This window comes from Amphibalanus amphitrite, unplaced genomic scaffold (assembly GCF_019059575.1).
Source record: "Amphibalanus amphitrite isolate SeventyFive unplaced genomic scaffold, NRLGWU_Aamphi_draft 001629F_arrow, whole genome shotgun sequence".
Classification (NCBI taxonomy): domain Eukaryota; kingdom Metazoa; phylum Arthropoda; class Thecostraca; order Balanomorpha; family Balanidae; genus Amphibalanus; species Amphibalanus amphitrite.
Window position 1 is genome coordinate 29,063 of NW_024883122.1, and position 26,602 is coordinate 55,664.

The window sequence follows — 26,602 nt, forward strand, 5'->3', positions numbered from 1 at the left end:
CGACCTTTGTGTTATCGCTTGAAAATACCGAAGACATGCTAATGAATATATTTTATTTCCAAATGACGTAGATACCTCATCCTTAAAATACAGCGAAACACAACAGTAAATAGATTAAAACTCGTTACCTTTCCAGACTAACGATTATAACATTTCCTCGCAACCTCTATGACCTCAGTTGGTATGAAGCGTTGATTACGCACACTGACGAGATAAACGAACGGTTTGCACCACCACCGCTATACCGCCCATGAGTTACATCCCGGGTCACCAATACGTCAAAGACTCGCGTTCATTGGTCCACGGTCATCACGTGACCCGCATTTGATCACGCTGATTGGCTGTCGCCGCTGGTGACGTCGATGAGGCTCCACAGCTCAGGCGGCGGCCGCCAGCAGCTCCTTCAGCTCGTCAGCTCGCTTCGGGGTGTTGTGCTTCAGAAGGGCGTCGCGAATCTGGGCGCCGAAGTCCTCACACACCATGCTCCAGTTCTTCACGATGCGAGCCTGAAACGGGAGCAAAACTCCATCAAAATTTGCCCAGCATAAATAAGATGGCTGGCGACTGCATGTCGGAGTACCTATTCAAAAAGTAACGAACTAAAAAGGCACACTCAGCGAAAAAGTCAAGCGCACCTCCACCTGTTCTTCACGGTAATGACCGAACGAAATCCCAAGCTCTGTGACTCACAAAGCTTAAAAAAGACCACAAAACTTCACTCCGGCTCAAACCCAAAAATCGTATTTCCACACCCCTTCTCAGGCTATCCTGTAAATCCATCTATCTCCCGTCACTAACCTGAATGAAGGCCTGCGTGTCCTTGGCGTGTCCCCCGATATTGTCCGCCAGCCGCGCGCGCTCCTCAGCGCTGAGGGTCTTCTCCCAGAAGGCACGCACCTGACTCAGGTCTGAGTCGAACTCATCGAAACGGTCAGCGTCCCCGGCCACCTTGGGCCGGGTGGCCACCTGCTTGGCGCGGGGACACTCCTGAGGTCCGCTGAGGAACGGGTGGCGATGTCAGTGGGGAAGTCAGGCTGAATTCAGGTGATAATGAGCCATACATAGACCGGAGGTATACAGAGGTCTATGATAGAATATAAATACTCAGCCGAGATTGGCGGATGAAACGAATAACGCGCATTCAGAAGCGCATATTGTGGTAAGCTTGGAGCTATTTATCACATCGGCGGCGGAACGGGGAGGGCACCGGGGCACCGTGCCCCCCCCCCCTTTGATTTTGGCATTTTAACACTAGCCCTATGGGCGTTGCATGGAAAGAATGGGACCAAAAGTCGGCAGCGCCCCCCTTAATTGAAGGTGTTCCGCCGCTACTGATTTATCAATCTAAAGTATCGCTTGTTGCATTGAATTGTTCCGGAAGATCTTAAGTCAGGGAAGCGCTTATTTCAGTTCACTATCAGCAAGTTAAAAATGTGTCGAAGTGATACTGATCACGTCTGCTCGAATAATGAATAGTGTTAATTTACATTTTACACGCCGTTATCCAATGAACAATGGGCAATGGTCAAGTGGTAAAACGTCTGTCCGACATATGTCCCAGTTGTGACCGTTATACAAGTGCAGAGGCCCTCGGTTGAGGCGTTGCAAGACTGCGCCGCATTTAGGCGGAAACCGGTCCGACTTTTCCGACTGTTCGTTATCACTTATTCACCATGTGTCTATTGCTGAATTAAGTATAAGAGAAGGGACGATTGAAGTTCATCTGACTTACAAATGTAGAAACTAATCACCAGCTTATCAGCCGGCTCACCTGAAGCTGTTGGGGAAGTAGTTGGGCGCGTCCGCCTGGTTTCCGTCAACGCACATCGGCCCGTCTCGCTGGTAGTTCTTGACGCGGGCCCGGTACGGACAGTTGACCGGGATCTGGTTGTAGTTAGGGCCCAGACGGTGACGGTGCGTGTCCGGGTACGAGAATAGGCGACCCTGTAAGATAGACACAGGCGTCAGACGGTCTGAGCAGTGTTCGGTGGTGACGAGGGGTATCGGAGGACGCTTTGGTCAAATAATGATCTACTGGAATTGATATCATACACTTTAGGCCACGAATGTCATGATGTATACCTACATTTATCTAAGCTCATGCAGCAGGCTTTCCTCACGTCTCTCCTTTCCCTTTCCCTAAGCATGTCTTGGCTCTGCTCTTTTTCCCTCATTTCCCAAATATCTCCTCCCTTCTTTCTTCCCCTTTCCATATCACTCCTTTCCCTTTTCCTCTCATTTTTTCTTCTTACCTGAAGCATTTTGTCGGGACTGGCCTCAATGCCGGGCGGCATGTTAGCCGGCGAGAAGGCAATCTGCTCCACCTCGGCAAAGTAGTTCTTGGGGTTGCGGTCGAGCACCATCTTTCCGACGGGCAGGAGCGGGAACTGCGAGTGCGGCCAGATGCGCGTCAGGTCGAACGGGTTGAAGCCGCAGCTGTCCACCTGCTCGGGCGTCATCACCTGGATGGACAGCGTCCACGAGGGGAAATTGCCGTCCTCGATGGCGTCGTACAGGTCGCGGATGCTGTAGTCGGGGTCGCTGCCGGCCAGCTCGTTGGCCTTCTCGACGGGAAGGTTCTTAATACCCTGGTCAGTCTGGGGAACAAAGAAAAGTGGCGTTAAAAAAGTGACTGGTATTCGAGTCTCAGTCAGTATTCTCTGGTTACATTACGAATTTGATAAGCGGAGGTAAACCGTTTCAAAAGATACATGTGTAAAGATACACAAACTTGCTAAAGCAAGCTGTCTGAAAACGAGTTTTTAGGCATCCCTATTTGTTTTGATGATAACTATAAGTTAGTTGGAAAATTCAATTCGCAACGAGGTTACCTGGCGGGCACCTGCGCCCGTCATAATCACCCGTACAAATATATACTTTTCATCACATGCCTGACTCAGCACTGCTCACCTTGTAGTGGAACTTGACCCAGTACTCGTTGCCCTCCTTGTTGACCAGTTTGAAGGTGTGCGACCCGTATCCGTTCATGTGCCGGTAACCGTCAGGGATGCCGCGGTCCGAGAACAAGAACGACACCTGGTGCATCGTCTCCGGCCGCAGAGTGATGAAGTCCCAGAACATGTCGGCGTCCTGAACCACAGAGAGGTCACAGCGTTATATGTATTACTGCTGCGTTGGGCACTGATTATGCCGTTCTTAGTTGGGGCCTCTACGTAAAAAGATAACGTTTACCGTTAGTTGGATATCTACGTTGGACATTTGACATTGACATTGAATATTGGACATTTGCAGTTTGCAGTTTGCACGAGTAACTGCGATTAATACATGTTCGGATGGATTTACGGATTTACTTACGCAATGATATCGTGGACAAATAAGGATTTAACGTTTGAACAAATATGACAAGCGCAAAAATCATAATTTGATGAAAGTTAGTTAAGTCGTATTGTGTACGCGGTGCGCAGAAGCATCTCAGTTATCATTGGCACGTCCTAGCTCTTTCGAGTACGTCACTAAAAAAAGCAAATAAACACAACCCTACCTTCAGGTGCGTCGCCGGGTTCCTCTTCTGGGTGTGGATGAAGCTCGGGAACATGATGGGGTCATTGATGAAGAAGATGGGCGTGTTATTGCCGACCAGGTCCCAGTTGCCCTCCTCCGTGTAGATTTTGACGGCGAACCCGCGCGGGTCGCGCACGGTGTCGGCAGAGCCGCTCTCGCCTCCAACCGTGGAAAAGCGGATGGCCAGCGGCGTCTTCTTGCCGACCTCGGAGAACACGGAGGCGCAGCTGTACTGGGTGATGTCGTGAGTGATCTCCAGGTAGCCGAAGGCGCCTGGCGGAAAGGAGACGAGTGAATGAAATGAAGGCATAACTATGCTCGTATGAATGACGCTATGGATGACAGCCTGAATGAAAGGAGAAGTGGTGTTGTTACAGTGGGTATAAATAGCCATTTTCACGATGGGCTATCCGGCGAATGCACCTAATTTGACCAAATCTGCACCAAATCTCTTTTACAGCAAATATCTTTATTTTATGAATTTATCTCAGTGTTTTAATCGATGATACTCTCTGATAATATGAAAAAGCAGGCATATAAGCAATGAGTGCAACCCTAGCTAATAGCTACTAAGAGACACACTGAAGCTAATTTGACCACCAAATCTGCACCTAATCTGTACCAGATGTGCACCAAATGTGTACCAGATGGCCGTCGTGAAAACGGCTATTATAAATGGAGCGCTGTAATGGGGTGGTGGTGAGTAGAGCAATGTTTGTAAAATGCTTTATGAAGATCAATAAAATTTATCGACTAGAAACTGTATGTAGGTGTATTCAATTCGACGATACTTCATTCTAACAACGGTAAAGTCTCCATTTTAATCGAGTGCCTACAACTGTGCTTAGTAATAAAGGGCGTTAGGTTAACAAGTGGACAGTGCAAGTACATTCAAGGTCCCAGCCAACACAGTCAATCGGTTTTAAGTGTCGGCAAACTCATTTGACAGCCAGGTTTGTTGGCTACGCAAACAGCACACTCCACACATTGGCGTAACACTAATGAGTCTGAGACAAAACTTCACCACTTCGACACGTTTACACATTTACGCTTCGAAACAATACCGGACCTTTTTTAATATCCCTTTCAACGTAAATTTGATGGTGTTTATCTACATAGGTCAAGTATCTTACCCAGGGACGGCGCCACAGGGGGGGCAGAGGGGGCAGCCGCCCCCCCAACTCTGAACACTGGGGCCCTCTTTCAGCCAGCAGGTCAGGTATCGACGGAATACTCTCTGGCTATGCAGAAAAAAAAGACTTCTGGGCAGAGCTGTAGAAATGACTTGAGGAGTGGGGAATCAAGCCAAAGGGGGCTTCTCAAGGTGCTGCCGCCAAGATAAAACTTACGGGCTCTGGCCCATGTTTTTGGAAAAGGAGAGGGCCCATCCCAGTCATGACTGGGCCCGCATCGGTGCTGAGATGGTCTTTGGAAGGAGCGCGAGAGCCTGTAAAATGCCTGAGAGGGCCCATACCAGCCGTGACAGGGCCCATATCAGTACTGAGAGGGCCCACAGCAGGCCCCATAACAGTACTGAGGGGCCACCACAAGTTATGTGAGGGCCCGTACCCTGACATATTACTGAGGGTTATGTCAGTCAATGGCAATCATGGAAGGGCCCCCAGCAGTACTGAGAGGACTGTTGCAATGACTAGGAGGGCCCGTACCATACCTGAGAGGGCCCATACCACTCATGCGAGGGCCTGCAGCTGTACTGAGAGGACCCTTGCAAGAACTGGGAGGGCCCGTATCATGCCTGAGAGGGTCCATACCAGTCATTAGACGGCCAACAACAGTGCTGAGAGGGCCATTAAAAGGTCTGGTAAGGTCCTTAGAATGTCTAAGAGAGGGTCCATAGTCATACCAGGCCTCAGAAGCCCCCTAGTATTATAAAAAGGCCCATATCAAGCCTCTGAGGGTCCCTACCAGTCAAGAAAGGGCCTTTACCGGGCTCCAATGGCCATGCCAAACTGAGGATCTACCGAACTTCAGAAGGCTCATACCGGGCCTCAGGGGCCCAAACAAGGCTTCAGAAAGACCAAATCAGGTCTCAAGGGTCAGCCAGGTCTCTGAGGTCTCTACTAGGCCTTAGAAGGTTCATAATAGACTTAACGGGGACCTGACAGGTTTCCGAAGGCCCAGACCAGTCCGCAGAGGGCACCTACAAGGCCTCAGAAGGCCAATTTCAGGCCCTAACAGACCTCGGAAGTCCCGCATCAGGCCACAAAGTACCTACAGGGTGTCTCAAAAGTTCGTTCACAGGTACCAGCCATGCTTTTTTGTCAATAATTCTGAATCAACAAGAAATTAACAGTCGAAATTTTGCATGGGCATTGGTGACAACCTTCCTCAAGCAGTCTCATTGTTTTCAAGTGCATTCGACCCTTCATGAGCTCACAAAAAGGGTTCACCTCTGACCATGGGTCAGGCACGAAAATGTAGGTTGCAAAGTCGGGTATGTTGTGAAACTCTGTTTCAGGAGTAATGAGAATGGTTAAGTCGGAAATGACACATGGCTAAGTGTCGGCGAGGATGAGTGCAACATGATGATCATCTCATAAAAACGGTGGCTAAAATTTTTGAAGGACGAAACCATGCGAGACTAACGGCGTTTTGAACGACCCTCGCACGACAGCAGACTCGTGTTCCGGAAAGCAGCTGAAAATGCGGTCATAACTATAGAAAACTGACAGAAGGTCACAGACAGATGTTACCCATTTTCAAAAAGTGCAGGTCATCGTAAAATAAAGACAAATTATAACTTAAAATTGTTTATAATATCTATAACGCTAATTTTTGGGGACAATAACACAAAAATCGTTAATGCCAAGGACACCTGACCCTCCAAAAGTGTCAGTTATTGTAAAATTTTATCTAACGAAGTTTTAAGAGGCAGATCTGCAGCGAATAATTTTCTTTTAAACACAAAATCCCGATAAAACCACACGATGGACAGGCTTGGGCCGTTTACAAAGCAGAACATCTCCCGAGGAAAACACTCCGCAACCGAGCGAAGGTCTTGGCATGGGGAATGACGAGCGCTTGGAATTTGCAAAATTTGCACAATGTGTCTGAGAAACAGACGTCCGACACATTCTGCTACCATATGATGCGAAAAATTTACTGCTGGCACTTCCCGTTTGTTCAGGACTGGGGTCGTTTTGAAAAGGAAAATGGCGCTTGGGATGTCGGCGCCAGTCATTCATGAAGGAGTTAGCGCCAGAGAATGCCTACAAAATACTCAAGAAGGGTGTCGATGCAAGCTGTCGGCTTTCAGGGAAAATCAGATGTTGCCGGGGAGCTAGTCAAAACTAAATCCGACGCAGAAACTGCAGGGGATTCCCCTGCAAGAGCTTGAAAGCTGGTAACCTTTTATCAGCCTCCGGCAGCTGACGGAGCAACAAAAATCGGTATGGGCAAATATTTTTGGAGATACAGCAAAGGGGTTGGTTTCCAACCTTCTTAATCAGTTGTCAAAGCATGCATATTTGTCTAGTGTACACACAGACACCAAAACCTTATACTTTTGGCCGGTTCTTATATGCTTTATTGGCATGGGAAATGTGTGAACGAACTTTTGAGACACCCTGTATATCAGGTTTCAGAATGTCCATAGTAGGCCTAATGGGGCGTAACAGGTCTCCGAATGCCCATTCGAGACCTCAGAGGGCCCATATCCAGTCTCGGGGGAACATAGGAACTAGGCCTCATAGGGTCCCTATGATATCGAAATCGCCCGCGAGTACGCCGCACTAAACCCTGGCCGCCGGTCAACCTTCCGGGTCAATCGTACCATACTTAAGAGGGCCCATACCACTCATGCGAGGGCCTTTAGGCCAACCTAAGGGCATTACCCGAGGCGCCGATCCTGTGTCATGTGTGTACCGGTGTTTTTGGGCCAGCTCTGTCGAGCCGAGCTCCTGTTTCAGCTACTGTCCGTCCGAGTCACTTTCCAGCCGCGGGAAGCGGGGCATGATAAACTCGAGTATTGAAAACACGCTTTTGTTCAGAATTTTGGCTGCTCAGGCTGATTCAGGTTGTTTACGTGGAATTCGTTGGTCAGGATAGTAAACAGCTTCCAACAAAAAAGGTTACTTATTCATGTTGTCTTGCCTGTTGTCGAACGGCCCCTCGGTTTTCCGCGAATTACTCGCGTAAAGAGCGGCTGATCGCGACGAAACTTTCAGTAATCTCGTGTTAATTAATTTTACACCTATCCTGAAAATTTCATGACCCTGACCCTAGTGTCCTTTGACATGTGACCTACTTTTCGAGACCATGTTTGGCCGGAATCGCGATTCAGCGTATGTCGGCTCGCATCAGCCGCGCGTTTGCAGTCTTTTCGTGGTTTCAAGCGTTCAAACATGGGATATGATGTTGCTCCCATGCATTAGGGTGAGTGTCAAGATCACCGGGAGGTCAGGTCAGGTCATTGACCTTTGATGACCTCGGTTCTCTTTTTTCGAGTTTTACATGTCTCTAGGCTAGTTTTTGGATCTGAATTCGAATTTAGCAACCATTTGAACATTTACGAAGTAATTGTAATGCATTCGTAACATGTTACGAAGCTGTCAGAGGCAGTTGCCACCTACTACGAATACCCGGCAAAGCCCTTACTGGTTGACCTGACCTGACCTGACCTGACCCGACCTGGCCTAAATGCATAGAGACATCATCTATGATCATAACTAACATGATATTCGTGATCATCACCCCGAAAAACCCAATAGCAGCCACCTTTACGACGATCTAACATGTCCCGCTTTTCCCGACTTTTGGCCATTGACCTGACCTGGAAAGTTAGCCGATGACCAAGGACCTTAAAATTGGGTATCATCGGCTTCCTCTCGTCACGGGCAGCACGCTCGTTTTTTTTCTGCGAAGGTCTAGCTTGATCAGGGGCAAAACGGCAAGGGGGGCCAACGGACTCCCGCCCCCTATACGTTCGTGGCTGGAAAAACACCAATACGGGCGAGGGTTAAGAGTGTGTCTTTTCACACAAAAGTTATTGTGTATTTGTGTTATTGTGTATTATTGGGTTTCCGGACCTGTTGATGGTATGCAATAAATACAAAATAAATACAATTGTAGAAGGTAACGGTTGTGGGAATTGTAGGTCAAGGTACACAAAGGCTTGCATAGTATTGACGGTATTGACGATATTTCGGAACGTTTGGGCCCCCATCTTGTTTGGGCCCTTTTTCTGAAAACCTGCCCCCGCAAGGCGAAATCCGTGGCGCCGTCCCTGATCTTACCTACTTAAAAAAAAAAATAGTAGAAAAGAGATCATTTACAACATTTTCGGGTATGCAACTATTGCCATGACAAATAGATCTTACTTTCGCTCATTTTATTGAAGTAAGGACTTTGCATATGCAGAAATAGGCATAATGAAACAATATTTATATTCCCTAACAAATTATATAATAACAACAAAATTTTAAAGGAAAAGGGCCACCTTTAACATGGGGATTGAAACTGAGATAGCCATCTTGTAGCCCGTGTCCGAAAACCTAGCTGTCTACCTCCTTACGGCTGATTTCGGCCTCCATTCGTAGTTATCGGCAATTTTAAAAGAAAATACGCCAGGAATGCGTCCTTATCCCAGGAATGCGTTCTTATCCGACAATACAGCCACCCGCGGCGAGGCTTTGGTTTTTACCAATCAGCTCCAACCAGCTCAGCTTTAACCAATCAGCTTATCTGACACAATCCGACGAGTCTGTCTTCTGAACGCTGATTGGCTTGAGTGTGACGTCATCGCTATGCCATCATACAGTAGGTGCCGTAGAGAGTATCAACATAGTACCAATATGTTAAATAGTTTTAAATACTTTTTCGCGAATTGTGCACTTCTGGCACCAGTTTTAAAAAGAAAATGAAAAATAATAATGTCAAAATGAAAAACAACGATATCTTCATATTTCACGAAGGTGGCCCTTTTCCTTTAAATTTTGTAAAATGTAAACAAAGTTTTATTGCTCCCCGACTAGCCCCCATCACGCTCACCTGCCCCCTTGGCATGCACCACTCGTTCGGGGATTCGCTCGCGGTCAAAGTGCGCCATCTCGTCAATGAAGGCCACATCCTGCAGCAGAAGCGGTCCACGCTGACCGATACTGACCGAGGCGGTCTTCTTTCCCACCGGCTGGCCGTGGCCGGTGGTGATGATTGTGCTGCCCTCCTGCAAGAGATGGCAGAGGAGCAGGTCAGCCAGAGGGTCCACGTCCGTTTGTTTGTTTATTTGTTAGTTTGTTTAGTGAATATGTCGAGCGAAGACACTCGAGTCGTAGGTCACTTGCGGCATGTGCAGTGTGTACCGCAGTCAGTGAGGACAAACGTTGGCTCAGGCTAACAGCCTGGCAAGACGGCGCAATAAGAAACGTATTGCATAACAGCATACATTCCTAATTCCTATGGAGCGTGGCATCACTTAAGACACATGCGAATTGAGTATTCCTGTGCAGTTGAACTCGGTTAACCCGCGCCCCGCTGGGGGGGGGGGGGCAGAATCTGCCCCCCTCCCGTTTTTCGCCAATAACTTCTAAACGCGTTACGCCAGCGACGTCAAACTTTCAGTACCTTATCATACATCAATTTGACACGTTCCCTGAAATTTGAGCGAAATCCGTCGGAAAATTTTTGAGAAAATGACGTTTTAGTGACGTCATGTTCGCCATTTTCGCCTCAAAAATCGCAAAATTTCAGAAGCCGCTAAGATCTTCATTTTCAAAGGAATCAAGACGTAACAAAAAGGTTATACGTGATTCTACTTTGTCTATCAAATGGCTATCTCGGTTTTTTGAAAATTTTGGATTTTGGCCCAAATTTGTTCAAAAAAACGACTTTTTTTGGAAAATAATTATAAAATCCAAAATTGTGAGTGTATTGAAAAAACGGAATATATGTCAGATAGGTGGTCTATGTGCATCTACATACCAATTTTGAGAAGAATCGGTTCAAAAATGTGGGAGTTATTCAAAATTTTATGACGTCACGACACACAAAATTTTTGAAAAATGAATTTTTGGGAAGTTCTAGACCTCGTACGGAAACAAAAATAGCACCATTCGATTTGCCGTGAAAAACTGCATCAGATAGACACCTTTTTAGGCCTTAACAACCAACTTCAAAATTTGACCTCACTTGACCTGACCTTGACCTGACCTCGACCTGAAATTCATCCAGAGGTGGTCCATATCACTAATTGAGTGTGTCTATTGAATTCTATGAATAAAATGACCCATAAAACATGTGTCGCACATGCCCTTTTCTATATTTTGTTTTTGGTGACCTGACCTGACCTGACCTTGACCTTGACCTTTGAATGATATTGTATGCAAATAATATTGTCTTGGTAGCCTAAGAACCCGTTTTGGGCAATCAGTCTCAGTCCATTCTTCGGCAATTACGGTGCAAGGCCGATACTGTAGAAACTTGCATTTTGTACCCTTGACCTGACCTTGACCTGACCTCTGACCTACTTAAACAAAAAAATTGAGCTCTTTAGATTCGCCTCGTTGAGAGCTTTCGATTGCCGTTTTCCCCGTCTTTCTACGACCATCGGTTCGGAAGTTAGACAGGGGGCAGAATCTGCCCCCCCCCTCCCCCAGCAGGGCGCGTATGGCTGAATAGCCCAGCGGGGCGCGGGTTAAAGAGACCCTCCCACCTTCAAAAAAGTTTATGAATTGGCATGAAAGTGATGTCGCTCGGTTCAGAAAGAGCGAAGACGAATATCTACCAAATTTCACCGAAAAATATTCACCGGTTTTCAGGATATTAGACTTTTACTTTTGTTTACTTTTTGGGATCTCCGCTGTTCCTAGCGACTTTATTTGGAAGCAATAGTTTGGCAGCTGAAAGTGCGGCACTTGTTGCGCGCAAAGAAGCATATACCACCGCGTGCTACAAGACGTTTTAGTCAAACATTTAAAAATCGTTAGATATCTGCGCTGACGTCACACATTCAGAGGGGTATTCCTATGCATTAGCCCCTCTGAATCAAAATGATGCAATTTTGAAATTCAATATTTCCGATTTAAGGCATTTCTCGATGTTGTGAGTGCCGAAACCGGTAATTGTGAGCCAGGGACCCCATTTTGGCTATCTCAACTCAAATCTAATGTTAAGGTGGGAGGGTCCCTTTAAAGGCGAAGCCATGCTAATGTAGACAGCCATGCCAGTAAGGCATGAATGGGAGTTAACCCGCCGTCGTTTTTGCAAGTCCGAATACCAGTGGGCGTTGCGGTTGTGCGTCACACTTATTGCACAATCGATAAATAGGGTAAGATGGTGGAATGATACGGTTTCCAGTCAATACAGACGAAGATCAGTCATTCATTATGAGTTGAGTATCGAGATTACTTTCTCTGGTTTACTTTACTATCTTCCCACATATTAGACAGTTTTCTAGTGGTTTTTATCATTAGAGCGCGGCTTGCCAACAATACCTACGTTAGACAGCCATCGCTTGCCTCAGCCGTCAGCTGACGGAAAGTCTGTGAGTGGCTCCAGCGCTGCAGTTCCTGCTCTTCTGACGTCAGAGTGACGTCACCCACGCCGTGATCGGAAGATAGGAAATTCCGACCGCAAACGGAGGGGGGAGGGGCAACCGTCCGGTCGACTCGACCGGCGCGTGCCTCGCTTTTTTAGCGGACTGTCGGAAATCAGGCCTAGCATCCCGAACGAGACCGATATATCTATGCCTACGCCCTACACCGTGTGGGTATATGCCGTTCATTTAGGTGATGTAAAGTGTACTTACATCCTCTTTCTTTGCAAGTGCAAAATGTGAAGGCTGCATGAAACGTGCGGTTTTTCGTTTGCAACAATAATTATAAACTCGTCAATGCTGGACGTTTGCGCCTCTTGGAACAGCAAACTCTGATCATGCATGATCAGAAACTGCATGCAGTTTGATCCTCCTTATTCTTGTTGAATGTTTACGATTACATAAAGGTACACATCACTGCACAATTCAAAGATCAGTAGCGGTCGGCCCCTTTTCAGCTTTCTTTACGGGTACACGTTCAATTTCGATGCTGGCGTATATGTAAAATATGTTGAATTTCAATGTCGAATATGGACAAATACAAACTAAAGTAACATTGCCTACTTTCACAACCGCAAAAATGTGTTTAGAAAAGACAAATCAAGGGCAATTATACGTAATTAATAACTACGCCTGCTACTTACATAGCTATAAATACGCCCGGGTTTCAAGACCAACAATTGACGAGCACGACATTACCGACATATGCAGCCCTTAATATGGGGTTTGTGTAAGGACAAAAGTGACTCAACCAGGAAAACGACAAGGAAGATTCATACATATAGCTCTTCGTGAGTTTCCTTGCGCCTTGACTACATTCTCAACCCGATTTGTGGTGTAAAGAGACAAATGAGAGGTAATTTGAACGCCTGCTCGGCGCGCTCGCGCAAGCACGCACTCACATTCACTGCAGGACTGAACGGTGTATGCTTGTCACTTGTTGTCAAGAGACAAAGCTGTTCGCTTTGGAAAGACTATGTCCTTACAGAACTTACGAGATGAGCAATTGAGTTGCGGTATATTTACCATATAAAAATCAATGCAAGGTAAAATTCGGCCAAATCGAATATCATAACACACGCATAAATCTATCGATTAACAATTGTTAATGCGAACAATGTTATTGTTCGCATGATTTAGGGTGTGAGTCGGGTTAGGTAGTGTGTGTGTGTGTGCGTATGTGTGTTTTTATGACTTCACCTGTAAGTGGGGGTTGCCCTGTTGGTGATCGAATAAATAAATAAAAAATAAATAAATTGAGGATAACTTCCATAAAAATGAATTCCTCATTAATATCTGCTATTATATCTACAACCGTAAAAGCTCGCACTTATAGCTTTGAAGTTATCCTCACTTGTCTCCTAATTTGTCGGCGTATGTTTACCTCTCCACTTCGCCTACACCCAAGGGGCACCCTTGGCCCCTAGCCGTGGGGCGAGGCGGACTAAAGCCCATGCGACAGTCTTGCTCAATGCTCATTGTATCACGTGACACAGCACAGTGCGACACTCGCGGTATGAACTGAGAAGCGCGAGTCACTTCTCAAAACCATTACAAGTCTCGTCGGATCCCACTCAATCGCTATGTCACGTCGTCAGGTCAGGTCAGGGCGGACCCCAAACCGCGACGGTGGGTGACCATGACCCGTGCCGTGCCGCAGCAGAGGTCAACTAGGTTGGAATGGGATCAGCTGGTGGGCCTACAGTAGTGCGGTGAGGCGACAAATTGATAAATAAATGGTCACTGTGGCATCACCGGCTGTGAAAGCAGAGAACGGAACAGACGGAGAGACTTCAACTAAAGTGCAACTCTCTAGATTCATGATCCTGCCGTCGTAACATAATGGTTCCATTGGTGCACCTCTCGACGGGCCCCCGTGCAGCGCAGCACCCCTCCCCTCCCTCTCCCCTCCCTCTCCCTCCCTCCCTCTCGTGGTCACCAACCCGGTGGCCGCGAAAGCTCCCGCTCCGTGACCTTGGCAGACTGCAGGGGTTGCATCGACGCCATGCAACAACGCTGCAACACGGCGCTCCGTCCATGGAACCGGGTATGCAGCGCTGTAGCGGCAAGAGCGGCACAGTACGGGAGGTTTGCGGTCTTAAAGGGTCTATGGAAGGCTTTATGACACAGTAGGCGTGAAATGGAATTTAACCCTCGCCGGACCTATTGGTTTTCCACATACGCGCCGGCCGAGGGGGGGGGGGGCGGGTACGACCCCCCCTCGCCGTTTCGCCCCTGGTGGAGCTAGCGCGTCGCGGAAAAAACGAGCGTGTGCGCCGTTACGAGACGCAGAGATTAGTACCCGATTTTAAGGTCCTAGGTCAACCGGTGACCTCTGAGGTCAGGTCAAGTGCCCCAAGGTACGGTTCAGTTTTTGGTGAATAACTTCGCAAAAAACGGCCGCAGAGCGCCGATTTTGGCAGCATCGTGTTCGTCTCGCTCAGGCGCGTCGAATGGTATACTTTTTGTCCGGGTCAGGTCAACTTGGGGTGTTGACCTCAGGTCAAGGTCAGGTCAGCACCCCCAGGTCACGAAGTTGGTCGAAAGAGGTCATGTCGCATATCATTCGATTCGGCAGGTCTTCTTGAGTCCATTGGTGGCTTTCCCGACTCGCTAGCTCAATTTGATCAAGAGTTATTGACGAAAAACTAATATGACCTTGATGACGTCATAAATGACGTCACACAAGGTCAACATTGCAAAAGTGACGCATCTTACCTTGCAAGGAGTGCATAAAATCACGATTCTGTGTGCTTGAGATAGTTGGAGATCGTTCCCGGCGCCAGAATAGCAGTTTTCATTTTTCCCCATTGACTTATAATGGTGAGGTCACGAAAATGACCTGACCTCATATGACCTTTAGGAAAAATCCGAGATATACAAGTTGTGGGACTCATAATGGATACTAGATCCTGCAAGTTTCATTTCCCTGTGACATCTCCTCTGGCAGTGAGGGCGTTGCGAAGTTGCGACATCTGAAGACCGTGCAGAGGTTCACTTATGACGTCATAGGTCAGTGACCTGACCTGACCCAAAAATGCGGTTAGTGTCAAAAGATGCGGCTTGGATCAAAGGTCAGGAATGCCAAGTTTCAGCTCTCTATCGCCAGCGTGTTCGGAGCTATCGCGAAAAAAAAACCTATGGGGGGGCGGCACCCGCCCCCCCCCCCTCGGCCGGCGAGGGTTAAGGTGTAAAATAACTATATGGTTTCTCGTGCCATGGAGGAAGTAAATTACCTATTGTCACTTAATATACGGTTATTGTCATTCATTGTTTACGTCACTATATTTCCACTTAAAAGTCATTAGGTTATGACCATTGCATCGAAGTAACAAAACTATGCTCATCATTATCCCTCAGCAAGAGCTGGCAAAATATTAAGTTAAATAATGCATTGCATTTCAACATACTCCGTGGCAAATAAACCACAAGTTGGTACCACGTCTGAAAGTGACTAACTTAGTTAGATACACGTCATTTCGCAATTTGCAATAATGACAGAACAGATTAACGTTTAATTGTCCACTTTTAGCGTCAACCACAACCCACGGACTGCACCTGGGAGCCGTGGCTTTCTTTTAGCCCCCGGCTGTATTCTCATGGCTTTCCTGCTTCATGTAACGCCCACAGTCACACGCTGGACAGCATGCAGTGCCGCAATTAAAACACAAAACTGAACTGTTGCGCAGCATGAATGGAACTAGGAACACTGTGCACTTCTCGACTTCTGCGGGCGCGGCAATCCACACCTCGCTTCGAAACTCATAGTGGCGTAGATAATTAGCAACAGCTCAGTCCGTTGCCATCTGCTGTAGCTTTTCTCTGCTGATTTGCAGTGACCTGTGCTGACCTCTCACCGCCTCAGGCGCGCACCTGTGTCTCTCCCTTTCACCGGTTAACATCGTCCCCGGTCAAGCAGCCCCCAGCCTCTGATCATTTCCTGGCATAGGCGGCGGAACAGGAGGAGGCACCGGGGCACCGTGCCCCCCCCCCCTTTGATTCTGGCATTTTAATATTAGCCCTATGGGCGTTGCATGGAAAGAATGGGACCAAAAGTCGGCAGTGCCCCCCCCCCCCTAATTGAAGGTGTTCCACCGCCACTGCATTCCCTGGTGGCCTAGGGCTGAATGGCAGACAGTCCGTGGGGATAGACAACGTTCTACGATGACGTGGCATTATCTGGTCAGCAATCCAGCCGACAGCCGCGGCACCAGCCACAGTGGCAGTGAGTGAAAGGCTCTCCGTGCCAGGGCCAGCGGGGAAAACGGCACGCCCACCGACGTCGGGTCACGGCATTCTACCGACAGCACGCCAACTTGCAGAAGGTTTGACAGGCAGACAGACAACATTAAAAATACATAAGAAGCATCAAGGACAACATGAGAGCCAACAGTATATCCCTTCAATATTATCAAATATTTGACATGCATGCTGATTCTGCAAACGGACGCGTCCCATGCATGCCGCGAAGCCATACATTTCACACCAGTTGATTCGAAGCATGACGTTAAGATCTAGTTGAATCAAATGTTTGAAACGCTGTCATCAGATGCGCTGATAACCTTTACAATGGGTACATGCAGGTGTTAGACCTTAAAATAACCGGATAACCGTGAACAATGAACGTTCACGACTTAGCCCGCATTTTTCCTGGCCTGTCTCTGGAGGAACCGGTGCCGGGATTATCAGTCATTCCGTGCCGTGTCAGACGCCACGGCTGCCAGACCGGCACGATCAGCTTGGTGTTCGCGAGATATATCTGTCAGACCAGTATAGCATGGGGTAACGGGGATGTATGCCCGACCAGTCTGTTATGTATAGGAATACATGTCTATCCCACCAGTTTGGAACTGTGTCGTTGCCGTCTCCTCATTGTATGTATGCATGTATGCATGTATTTTTGTAGATATGTATGCATGTATGTATGTATTGATGTATGTATGTATGCATTGACATCAAAAGCCTTCCACATATAGCGTGGCGATTGCTGTCAGTGCACCGGCTCGACAGGTCATCGGCCGAGAAAAACGGTTGAGCGTGCAGCTTATGACGTCACGGAAAGAAATCGGAGTCAATGCGACTGTTCAATTTACGAAGAATAAAGAAATTCGAGTGTGGGACCATAAAAAATCGGATAATGCTCTCGAACGGCCTTTTGGACCATCCTAAGCCACCAACGAAATGCATCCAGACCTACGAGCCGCCCCCGACCATCCGCACGCCGTTATAGACCATGTAAGCATGAGCGGAGCAGACCATCCCAGATCATCTCGAGAGGGTCCCATATCATTGGGAGAACACCTCAGACCACCAGGAATGCATTCAAGGTCATCAGTGGACCATTCCAGACCAACACGAGACGATCGCACATCATTGGGAGTACGCCTCAGACCATCAGCAGCCCATTCCAGACCATCGGCGGACTATTCCGTAACATAATTCGCATATTCCGTAACACCATCAGACCACTTGGCACCATCAGTGGGCCATTGTAGACCATCGGCAAAGCGAGAGACCGTCGCAGTCTCCCGGCTCCACTCCGGCCGTCACGGTGTGAAAAACACGGCCGTCACGCTGTGAAAAACACGGCCATCACGAGCCGGGCTGGGTCGTGAGGTGGACCGGCGGCGGTGCGAACCACGCAGGAAGTCGACGACCGACGGTCAACGAACGGAATCATCCGCGGGTGAGGGAGCGGGTATAAGGAATCTTCATGGAAATTGGGCATGTTGGTAGTGCGTAAAAAAATAGAGCTGAGACGATTAGGAAACAAACTGTCGCAAAAATCGCAACTATTCGGAAACGTTATGTGGTGCAAAAAGCCTAAAATCATCCAACCAATGGTTATTTTGTTCTTCAATCTTCACGCTATACTTCCTTCGCCTGCCTCTCGATCAATCTTCCCTCTCCACCACCCACAACGTTCCCATCAGTTTTGCAGCAGCAGCACTGGTCGCTCTGGCCAGGACCCAATCTGCCTTCACCCGTTGATTAGGTGACAATAAACATCAGCTATTATCAGCGACCATGGACAGCATCACTGTCAGCAGCCAGCACGTACGGAGCAGATTGGCGAGAAATAACGGTGGTCGGGGTATGTCATAACTACACTCGGTCTAATGACGCGCGCAGTCGAGCATGTTATGGTAATAACACATAACTGGCATTTTGTGCGATGGCTCGTCGGGTTTGTGGTTTCGCTTTTAAATCTCGGGAACAGTGCACGGTTTCTCCTACATCGGCTATCTATCTGTTGCACTATCATCCCAGTCTAATCTCTTTCTGTCTATACTATCTCCCACTTGCTCCCCTCTTTCCTTATCTTCATCCACTTCATCTATCCTCAGCCCACTAATCTGCTGACTACTGCATTTCAACGCATCTTTCAAATACCGCACGTTTTTGTGCGTGTTTACTCATCACCCCAGTCTCCAGATCAGACTCAATGACATCGGTCGAATCTCCTCCCGTTTCCTCTCTTGGCCAATCAGTTCACGAGACGGTCCGATTTCGCCACACTCCAGAGCGTTGTTAGAAGTGTGCTTACGTCACAGCCCGGCTGCCGTACTGCTGGAGACACGTGGACTGGACGTTTCCTTCCCCGGCTGGTCTGCACTGTCACCGTATCGCACCGCGGCGGTTCCGGCGGCGGGCGGCGCATACGTCACAAGTGCGAGTGTCACTTCCTAGAGCAGAAAACGTAGTGACATGTCTCCGTCTATCTAGAATGTTTAGTGGTGGTGTGCCACATCCTTTAGAGCAGAAAGCACGGACTAAATGGTGTTGGTGTGAACTGTGAAGTCACAGAGTTGCCGTCACACTTTGTCCATGAGGCGATTGTGACGCCACCACCGCGCCGTCATAAAACTCCCATTAGGGATTGGAAGCCTGTTCGCACGTGAGCCGATTTGTGAATGGGATGTTTGCTCACTGCTCAGTCGACTACCGCCGAAGCCAGCGAATTCAAGTGATCACCATGCTAATTGCTAACGTGTGTGGGCTGGGTGTGACAAACTACGTCAGAACGCCGCACATGTTGCACAAAGAATCAGCCATCGCGTGGCAGTGGGTGGAATACCCAACAGATTAGTACCATCTACCTGCCAGCTGACGCCCATTCAGCAAATACTGTTGTGGAAATCCATCCGGCCTTCCCATCACCTTCAGGGGTTCCCCTCCCAGTACCGGCTTTCCTGAGAGGCTAGTGTATACATAGAGATGCAGTCGAGAACCATCCTTGTTCAATAGCTTCGGGCGGTACCAGGAGGGCTCAGGGCTGCACAACAGACGAGCTCTTGTGTGCGTTGAAATGTATAGTGTAGTGCCTACTAAGAAAGCCTATGACTTTGCTCGGCTCATCGCCTCGGATACATATTCACTAATTATACCATTCATGACCCTCCTAAAAAGGTAGTGGCAAAACAGGGATGTTGTTTTTTACTCAACCATATATCATACCTCTTTTTAGTACGCGAAACTGAGGCTGTCCTGAGACAATCAACCTGCGCGACACCACCAAATAACATTCGAAATTAAGATTCCATAAAACATCTATCATTTGATATCCTCATTCATGCAATGTTCATCAAATGCGTTTGCGAAATCAAATGCGTTTGCGAAATTTGCCTTCATCGCCGGGAGAGGCATGGTTCAATCATTGCAATGTCGTACGGAACTTTGAAGCCAATGGTTATTCTTCTCCGCCCAGTTCTCACTTCAATCTTTTCGGTGAATCAGAGTTCAGAGCCGTCTTCCTTGCAGATTATTTGGAAGCATATCCACCAATTCAGGGCTCATAAGAAGCAGCGAGCCATCAGCAGGGCTGCAGTATCCTGAACAGATACTCCCTGTCCATCAGACTGTCCTCTGGAAGATCGGTGCAGTAGACCGCGTTACAGATGGTATCTCTGCCAAACTTGGCCCGCAGTGAGTCCGGTCTGAGCAGCTGGGCCAGGTGCGGGTCGCGCGGGCCGGCCAGCTCTCGGACCACCTCCACCGTATCCTGACCCTCCACCGCCCCACTGAGCTCCAGGGCCACCGACGGGCCCGAGCTGAGCTGGGCGATCATCTTGCCGCACTCTGGCAGCACGCCGCGGTACACCTCGAGCAGACGGCTCGCCTCCGCGCCGGTCAGCGTCATCATGTCCAGAGCCGTCACCGTCACGCGGTGATCGGCCTGGATGGCGGCCAGCACGTCACCCAGCCGCCGCTCGGCCAGCACGTGCGGCAGGATGACGCAGCACGAGCCGTCAGCCGAGAGGCGAGCTGACGTCAGCGGCCGGGCGTCGCCAGCGGGTGGGAAGAAGAACCGCAGCTCGCGGACGGCCGCCTCGCATCCTGTTGAGCCGTGCAGACAATTGTTATCGAGTTCGGCGCCCAGCTGGCGGCGCACGGTGTCGCAGCACTCCTCGCTGGCCGTCAGACAGTCAGTGGGACCCATCAACTCCCTCCAGCGCTGCACGGCGTCCTGACCTGTCAGCTGCAGCACCACACACGGCCCAGCAGTCAGATAAGCCAGCTCCTCGGCCGCCTGGCAGTGCTGCTGTGCCTCCGAAAAGAACACGCCCGCCTCGTGCCGCTCGAGCTGCACCATGCGCGCGCGCGTCACCCGCAGGCCCTGCTTCTCGATGATTTGAACGATCTTCCCTAGGTGCTGAACGGCAGCGGGCTTCACCAGAGCCAATGTGGACTGGGAGTCGTCCTCGAATATGTCTCGTGTCTTCTTGTTGGCGTACTCGACAAGCCGCATGTGTCGGCCAAGAACCGTAACCAGGTTACCCAGCGCTAGATCACTGCAGGTGACCGTCGGAACCTGGGTTCTCTTTAGATACGTTCGGTTGGTTCTGCGGTCAAATAGCTCTACGGAGCTGTCCTCTGTGTAAAAGTAGAGGACCATGTCACGAGTCAGTGATGACTCCGGGTCATACCACTCGGCGTTGAAGGCGACTCGATCTTGACTGGCCGGTTGAAACGGTGGCATGACTTTTATTTTTCACAGACGTTTGAAACCGTAGGTGCCAATTAAATGACTATATAGCTTTCGAAGATGAAGTGAGAAATCAGTGTTTGGTTGCTAAACTCATTGTTCTTTAATCGTTTGCAGATTAGTGGTCTTTCCGGAAAAGGAGTCGACGAAATCATCAACTATTCAATAATAAACGTAAGCACTACGACCAAGCTCCTTGGTCAGGCGCCTTGTATCTTTGTTAAATTCATCCGATGTCTCATCACGGAAAGCTTTGAAGAACTGCGCCAAAAATATAAATTCAAAAGATCACAGCTTTCTCTGTGTTCTTTTTCAAAAGAACACTTTCAAAAGAACCAACAAAAGAACAATATGTTTTAGGGCCTTGAGCTTTCTGAACAAAGCGAATTTTGCGATCAAGGGTTCTAAATTCACGCGACGACCATCAACAAGCACCACATTCCAAAAGACTGGCATGAAAACACGTAGGGACGTTTGTATAAAAGCAGGTAAATGTGTTCGGCAATACGAAAAGCGTTTGCATCGTAAAAAGCTACAATGATTATGCATATAATATACCTAGTGTTCAAATGTTCATTGATGTAACCCTATAGATTGAAGAAAGTGATAAACTGATTTCGTATCAGCCTCATCAACCGATGACAAGTCAGATTGTAGGTAGTAAATGCAAATACTTTTGCCTACAAATTGTTCATAGAAAAAAAAATCTGGCTCTTTGAATCCACACTGATATTCAACAATGCTTTCAGATTTTCGTCAACTGCCATGAAATGTGCTGTTGCATAGACGTTCCTCACAGGATAATGACAGCTACTCGTCAGACCGGTTGGTGCATTGTCTTGACCGGTTTGCTTCAGTCCCCGTAAGAAAAAAATAATAAATAACTCTTATCGGTCATCACATTGCACCAGGCGAAGACCATGCTGGTCTTTCCAGGAGATTGGCTAGCATCTCTAGGCCAAGGATAACATTCGAAGATGGTGCTATCCACAGACATTGCATAGCATAATGAGGGACGTTTCAACAGGCGACATATTTGTTTTATCAAAATGAATTCAGGGATAAAATAGCAATCAAGAAACACAAGTGGAACGCTAAAACATTAGAAATTTGATAAACTTTGCTCTCAAGCACGCCTCAATCAATATAGCACAAACGTCAATTGTTAAACCGTATAGATTATCGCACATATGTATTTATCATTATATAATGTACCTACAGTCTCAATGTTCGTGTGATAATCACATCTTTCCCGGAGAAAATGCCGGAAAATATTCGGAGCCTTACCAGAATCTGAGGAAAATGCTTGCGTAGTGACTGTGAAACTAGTTCATTCGAAGATTAAAGACACCTTCAGGAAGTAGCTAGGTGACGGAGTATCATACGATACGAGTTTCATATTCAGGTATTGGTGCAGGTGCCGATGGGGATCACACTTTTACGCATAAATTATGAATCAGTTATTTGTAAATTACATAAATATCGAGTCAATTTCGCCAAGGTTCAAACATAATGGCCGTTTTCACGACGGTCATTTGGTACACATTTGGTGCACATCTGGTGCAGATTAGGTGCAGATTTGGTCAAATTAGGTTCAGTGTGTCTCTTAGTAGCTATCGGCTAGGGTTGCACTAGTTGCTTGTATGCCTGCTTTGTCATATTATCAGAGAGTATCATCGATCAAAACACGGAAATAAATTCATAAAATAAAGATATTTGCTGTAAAAGAGATTAGGTGCAGATTTGGTCAAATTAGGTGCACTCGTCGGATAGCCCGTCGTTAAAACGGCTAATATCTAACATATCTTCAGCCCTCACATTATTTAAATACTTGAGATGGTGATGTAGGCGGCGCATTTTACCCGGTAATCTGTTTTCAACAATCAATTTATCTTAGCAGCTTTCTTAATATTATTTTTCTAGCATCGTTGCACAATAACCATTTATTTGCAAATTATAAGCCAACTAAGTTTCAACATAGCCTGGATGGAAAAAAATGCTGATCAAAATGCATATAGGTAGTTCCGAGTTCGTCATGTAGCAATCTTGCTCACATTAGCCCACAATTAGATCGAGCAGTATCACTAATATTTTACCAAAAAAAATGAGCATTTTTGGTGTCGGTTTTAACCAATCGCACTGAATGGGGCAGCCATTACCAATAAACCTTTCAAAAGCAAGGCGCCATGTTCCCCGCCTCAGCACTGTCCCAGTGTCCAAAACTCCGCCATCAGACGGACAGGACAGCGGACCCACCTTTGCGGCAGCCTCCTTGAAGATGTTGAGCTGCTCGGCAGCCTTGTCGCGATCGTTGTTCACCATGGCGGCGGCTCGGCGGGCGGGTGCGAACTGCGCGGCGGATGGAGCGTGTCAGGGAGCTCTGCTAGCGGCAGGCTCTCGGCTTGGAGTGAAGGGCCGGCCGACCGGTCACGACTCTATACCGCCTTCCCACCGCCGCGCCGCGCCGGCCGGGAATGGTCGACCCCAGCACTGCTGCCCCCCCCCCCCCCATCTCCGCACCGACGGACAAGTCGGCAGGGACCGTGCCATGAGCTGCATGATGCAAGAACCGGACAGCGATGGAGGAAGAATAAGACGCTATTCCCGTCCAACGGTTGGTGGCGAGGTGGCGATGAGGCAAAATGATCGGGCGCTTATGTTACATAATAATGAAGACTCGAGAGTGTAGTTATATTTGGAATTGTTGATGGATTGTTAAATTAAAAAGCAAAGACTCGAAAAGGTACGAAAAAGATCGTAAGCTAGAATATTGGATTGAATATCACCTATATCTCAAGACATTTCACCTGAGACAGCACTGAATGAAGCAAAGCTGCACAAAAAACGAGTACTTCTCACTTGCCTCGTGTGTATCTCGAAAAACTGAGCCCAAGTTCATTTGAATTCGCTTGAGTTCGCATCTCTGATTTTTCCACCTCGTGCTTTCAACACATGAAATCCGCAACATCATCGTGTTCGGTAGTTAATTAATCAGACAAGTCTATTTTTAAAGCTCAGCATTTTGCAGGCGAGTAGCTTTAAAACTGGATAAATCATGGACTAGCCTCTGCGATGGTTGGGTAGTCTGGTGAGGCGCCCACCGAGCTACCGGATCCACCATAACGAGCTCTGTTGGCGAACGTTAGAATATGCGCCTGGACATGAGTCGATTGGTTGAATCGAAAACAGTGAACAAATATAATTTTTCATCCATGTGATTTATGTTTGCGTTTCACACTGAGTTTGAGTGACATGAGCGTTTAGAATGAAACATCCAGCAACGAAAAAAAGCATCTCCGAGTAATGCAAACAGCTAGAAGGGAGCATCTCACAAAACGGTAGGTATCTAATTGTCCTGATAAAACGTTTTAGAAAATTAAATAAATGATTTAGTCCCCACTAGAGTTGCAAAATTTTCCCAATGGCCTGCTACCGGCACCGCCCCGCCCCACAAAAATTTTCTGGGATACCGGCATGCTACCACGCCACAAGCAAAAAAAACCGCCAAATTACCGGCATACTAAAAAACCTGCATTCTTGTTTCTGGCTTACCCTTACATGAGATGCCACATTTTGGCAATTTCAGTAACCGCCCCACCCAGCAGCCACCCATTGTCCAACCAAAACTACCAGCATTACTAATTGGTTGTGCTTTTGCAACATGAATGAGTATTCTTCCTTTGATAAACCACAGTAGATTCTTGACAATTCCAATTAGAGCCAAACCTGTGAAATGCTGAGGTTCATGTGTTACCCCTACTCTTAGCAATGGAACTTCTACCACAAGATGTATTTTGCAGTGGCTAAGATTGCTGTTAACAGTTAATACAATTCAATAGCCTCTTAGGGTCTAAAGTTTGAATCATATGCTGATAATTTTTTGGTGGAAAATCAAAAATACCGGCATGCTACCGGCAAGACATGCCAGATACCACAAAAAACCTGCGGTAGTGAAAAATTACCGGCATGCCGGTAGTGCGGTAGGGAAATTTTGCAACTCTAGTCCCCACCATCTGAAGTCTTTCAGATAGTTGTAACATGTCGGCGTGCTCCTATAATAGCGTATAGCCTCAGCAGGAAATAACGTGCATGGATAGCGGTGAAGACGGCGTTGGTGCGCTTTCTAAGTCATACAAAAAAAAAAAACGCAAGAAAACTACCCATACCTCAAAAACAACGCGACCATACATACGCCACCATATTGCTGATATAGAACAGTCTATGACCTGACTTATAAATGGAAAATTGAACGATCATGATATGAAGAGAGGAAGAGAGAGAGAGAGAGAGAGAGAGAGAGAGAGAGAGAGAGAGAGAGAGAGAGAGAGAGAGAGAGAGAGAGAGAGAGAGAGAAAGAGAGAGAGAGAGAGAGAGAGAGAGGGAGAGAGAGAGAGAGAGAGAGAGAGAGAGAGAGAGAGAGAGAGAGAGAGAGAGAGAGAGAGAGAGAGAGAGAGAGAGAGAGAGAGAGAGAGAGAGAGAGAGAGAGAGAGAGAGAGAGAGAGAGAGAGAGAGAGAGGAAGATTGGACTATGCTAGCAGCGCATCCGTCCCTTGATCACAATTGGTCATGGCGTTAAAAGTGAGTCAAATTTGCTTTGTGGTGAACCGCATTGCAAATGTAAGTAGCATCTAAACAGCTTTACGAGGCGACATGACAGGTAAGGCAAGCTGACGTCCTTCAGGCGGGTATAGTGGGAAAGTGGCTGTGGGAAACAGGATATCACGCGTAGCTGAACAAATGAGAGATGGCTGTCATACAAACTGTCTGGTATTGCTGAACTGCTAACCAGTGGATGCATTGAACAGGTGTGGTGTGTATCCCAGCGCGCTATTGAACTGAATTTATGGTTTGTGGTCAGAGCTGTGAAAAGTCGCAATGGTACCAGAGCTACCACCCGGTGTATATAGCCAGCACAGCTGTATTGATGGGGTGGCCAATGGCCATTAACGAAACGGTAAAAATGGAGGAATAAAAGCGCTCTATTCTAGTTTTCTGTTTACTTTCGTCGCCTTGCAAATTCAACAGCGTAAAAGCTGTGCTACGCTGCTTTTACGCTGCTACGCTAAAAGTTAATTATTTTACGGGATAATAATTATTTATGTAACAGCATCGTTGCAATTGCAGTTACATTTTCATATTGTTTTCATTACAGTACCTACCTATACATTTATAGCATGCTCGCTAAGAAGTGGCCCGAAAGCTTCCGACCCGACTGTGAAACTGGGATGGGTTTGGTAGTCGCCGAAACAGCTTGGACTGGAGTCATGAGTGACTCTTGAAAAAGAGTTCGATCATGAGTGACTCTTGAAAAGAGTTCGATCATGAAGTGGAATAATCAGCAGAATAGGTGAAAAATTGATAGGTAGGTATGCTTGGAACCTGAAAAAGTCATCGAGAGGGGGAGGGGATAGAGATGCGACTTTGTTCCCTTATTCGTCACTCAAAGACGCATCATACGACATATGTACAATAATGAATAAAATGTAGAGACCCATTTCCTGTCTGTGCGCTTACGCCGCCCTCTACATTCGACGTCAGACCAG

The 26,602-nt window shown here is 47.5% G+C and overlaps 2 protein-coding genes across 2 annotated transcripts; both read right to left on the reverse strand.

Moving 5' to 3' along the window:
• Nucleotides 1-32: 32 nt before the first annotated feature.
• LOC122374261 (catalase-like) lies at nt 33-23,922 on the reverse strand. The gene is made up of 8 exons (XM_043352896.1): nt 23,316-23,922; nt 9,532-9,706; nt 3,503-3,795; nt 2,911-3,090; nt 2,253-2,597; nt 1,772-1,944; nt 799-997; nt 33-506 (listed from the first exon to the last, which is right to left on the reverse strand). The coding sequence occupies exons 1-8, from the start codon at nt 23,379-23,381 to the stop codon at nt 378-380; spliced, it is 1,560 nt and encodes a 519-aa protein (XP_043208831.1). The 5' UTR covers nt 23,382-23,922; the 3' UTR covers nt 33-377.
• Nucleotides 19,488-21,413, reverse strand: LOC122374262 (nucleoside diphosphate kinase 7-like). Its single transcript, XM_043352897.1, has one exon. The coding sequence runs from the start codon at nt 21,051-21,053 to the stop codon at nt 19,887-19,889; it is 1,167 nt and encodes a 388-aa protein (XP_043208832.1). The 5' UTR covers nt 21,054-21,413; the 3' UTR covers nt 19,488-19,886.
• Nucleotides 23,923-26,602: the final 2,680 nt, after the last annotated feature.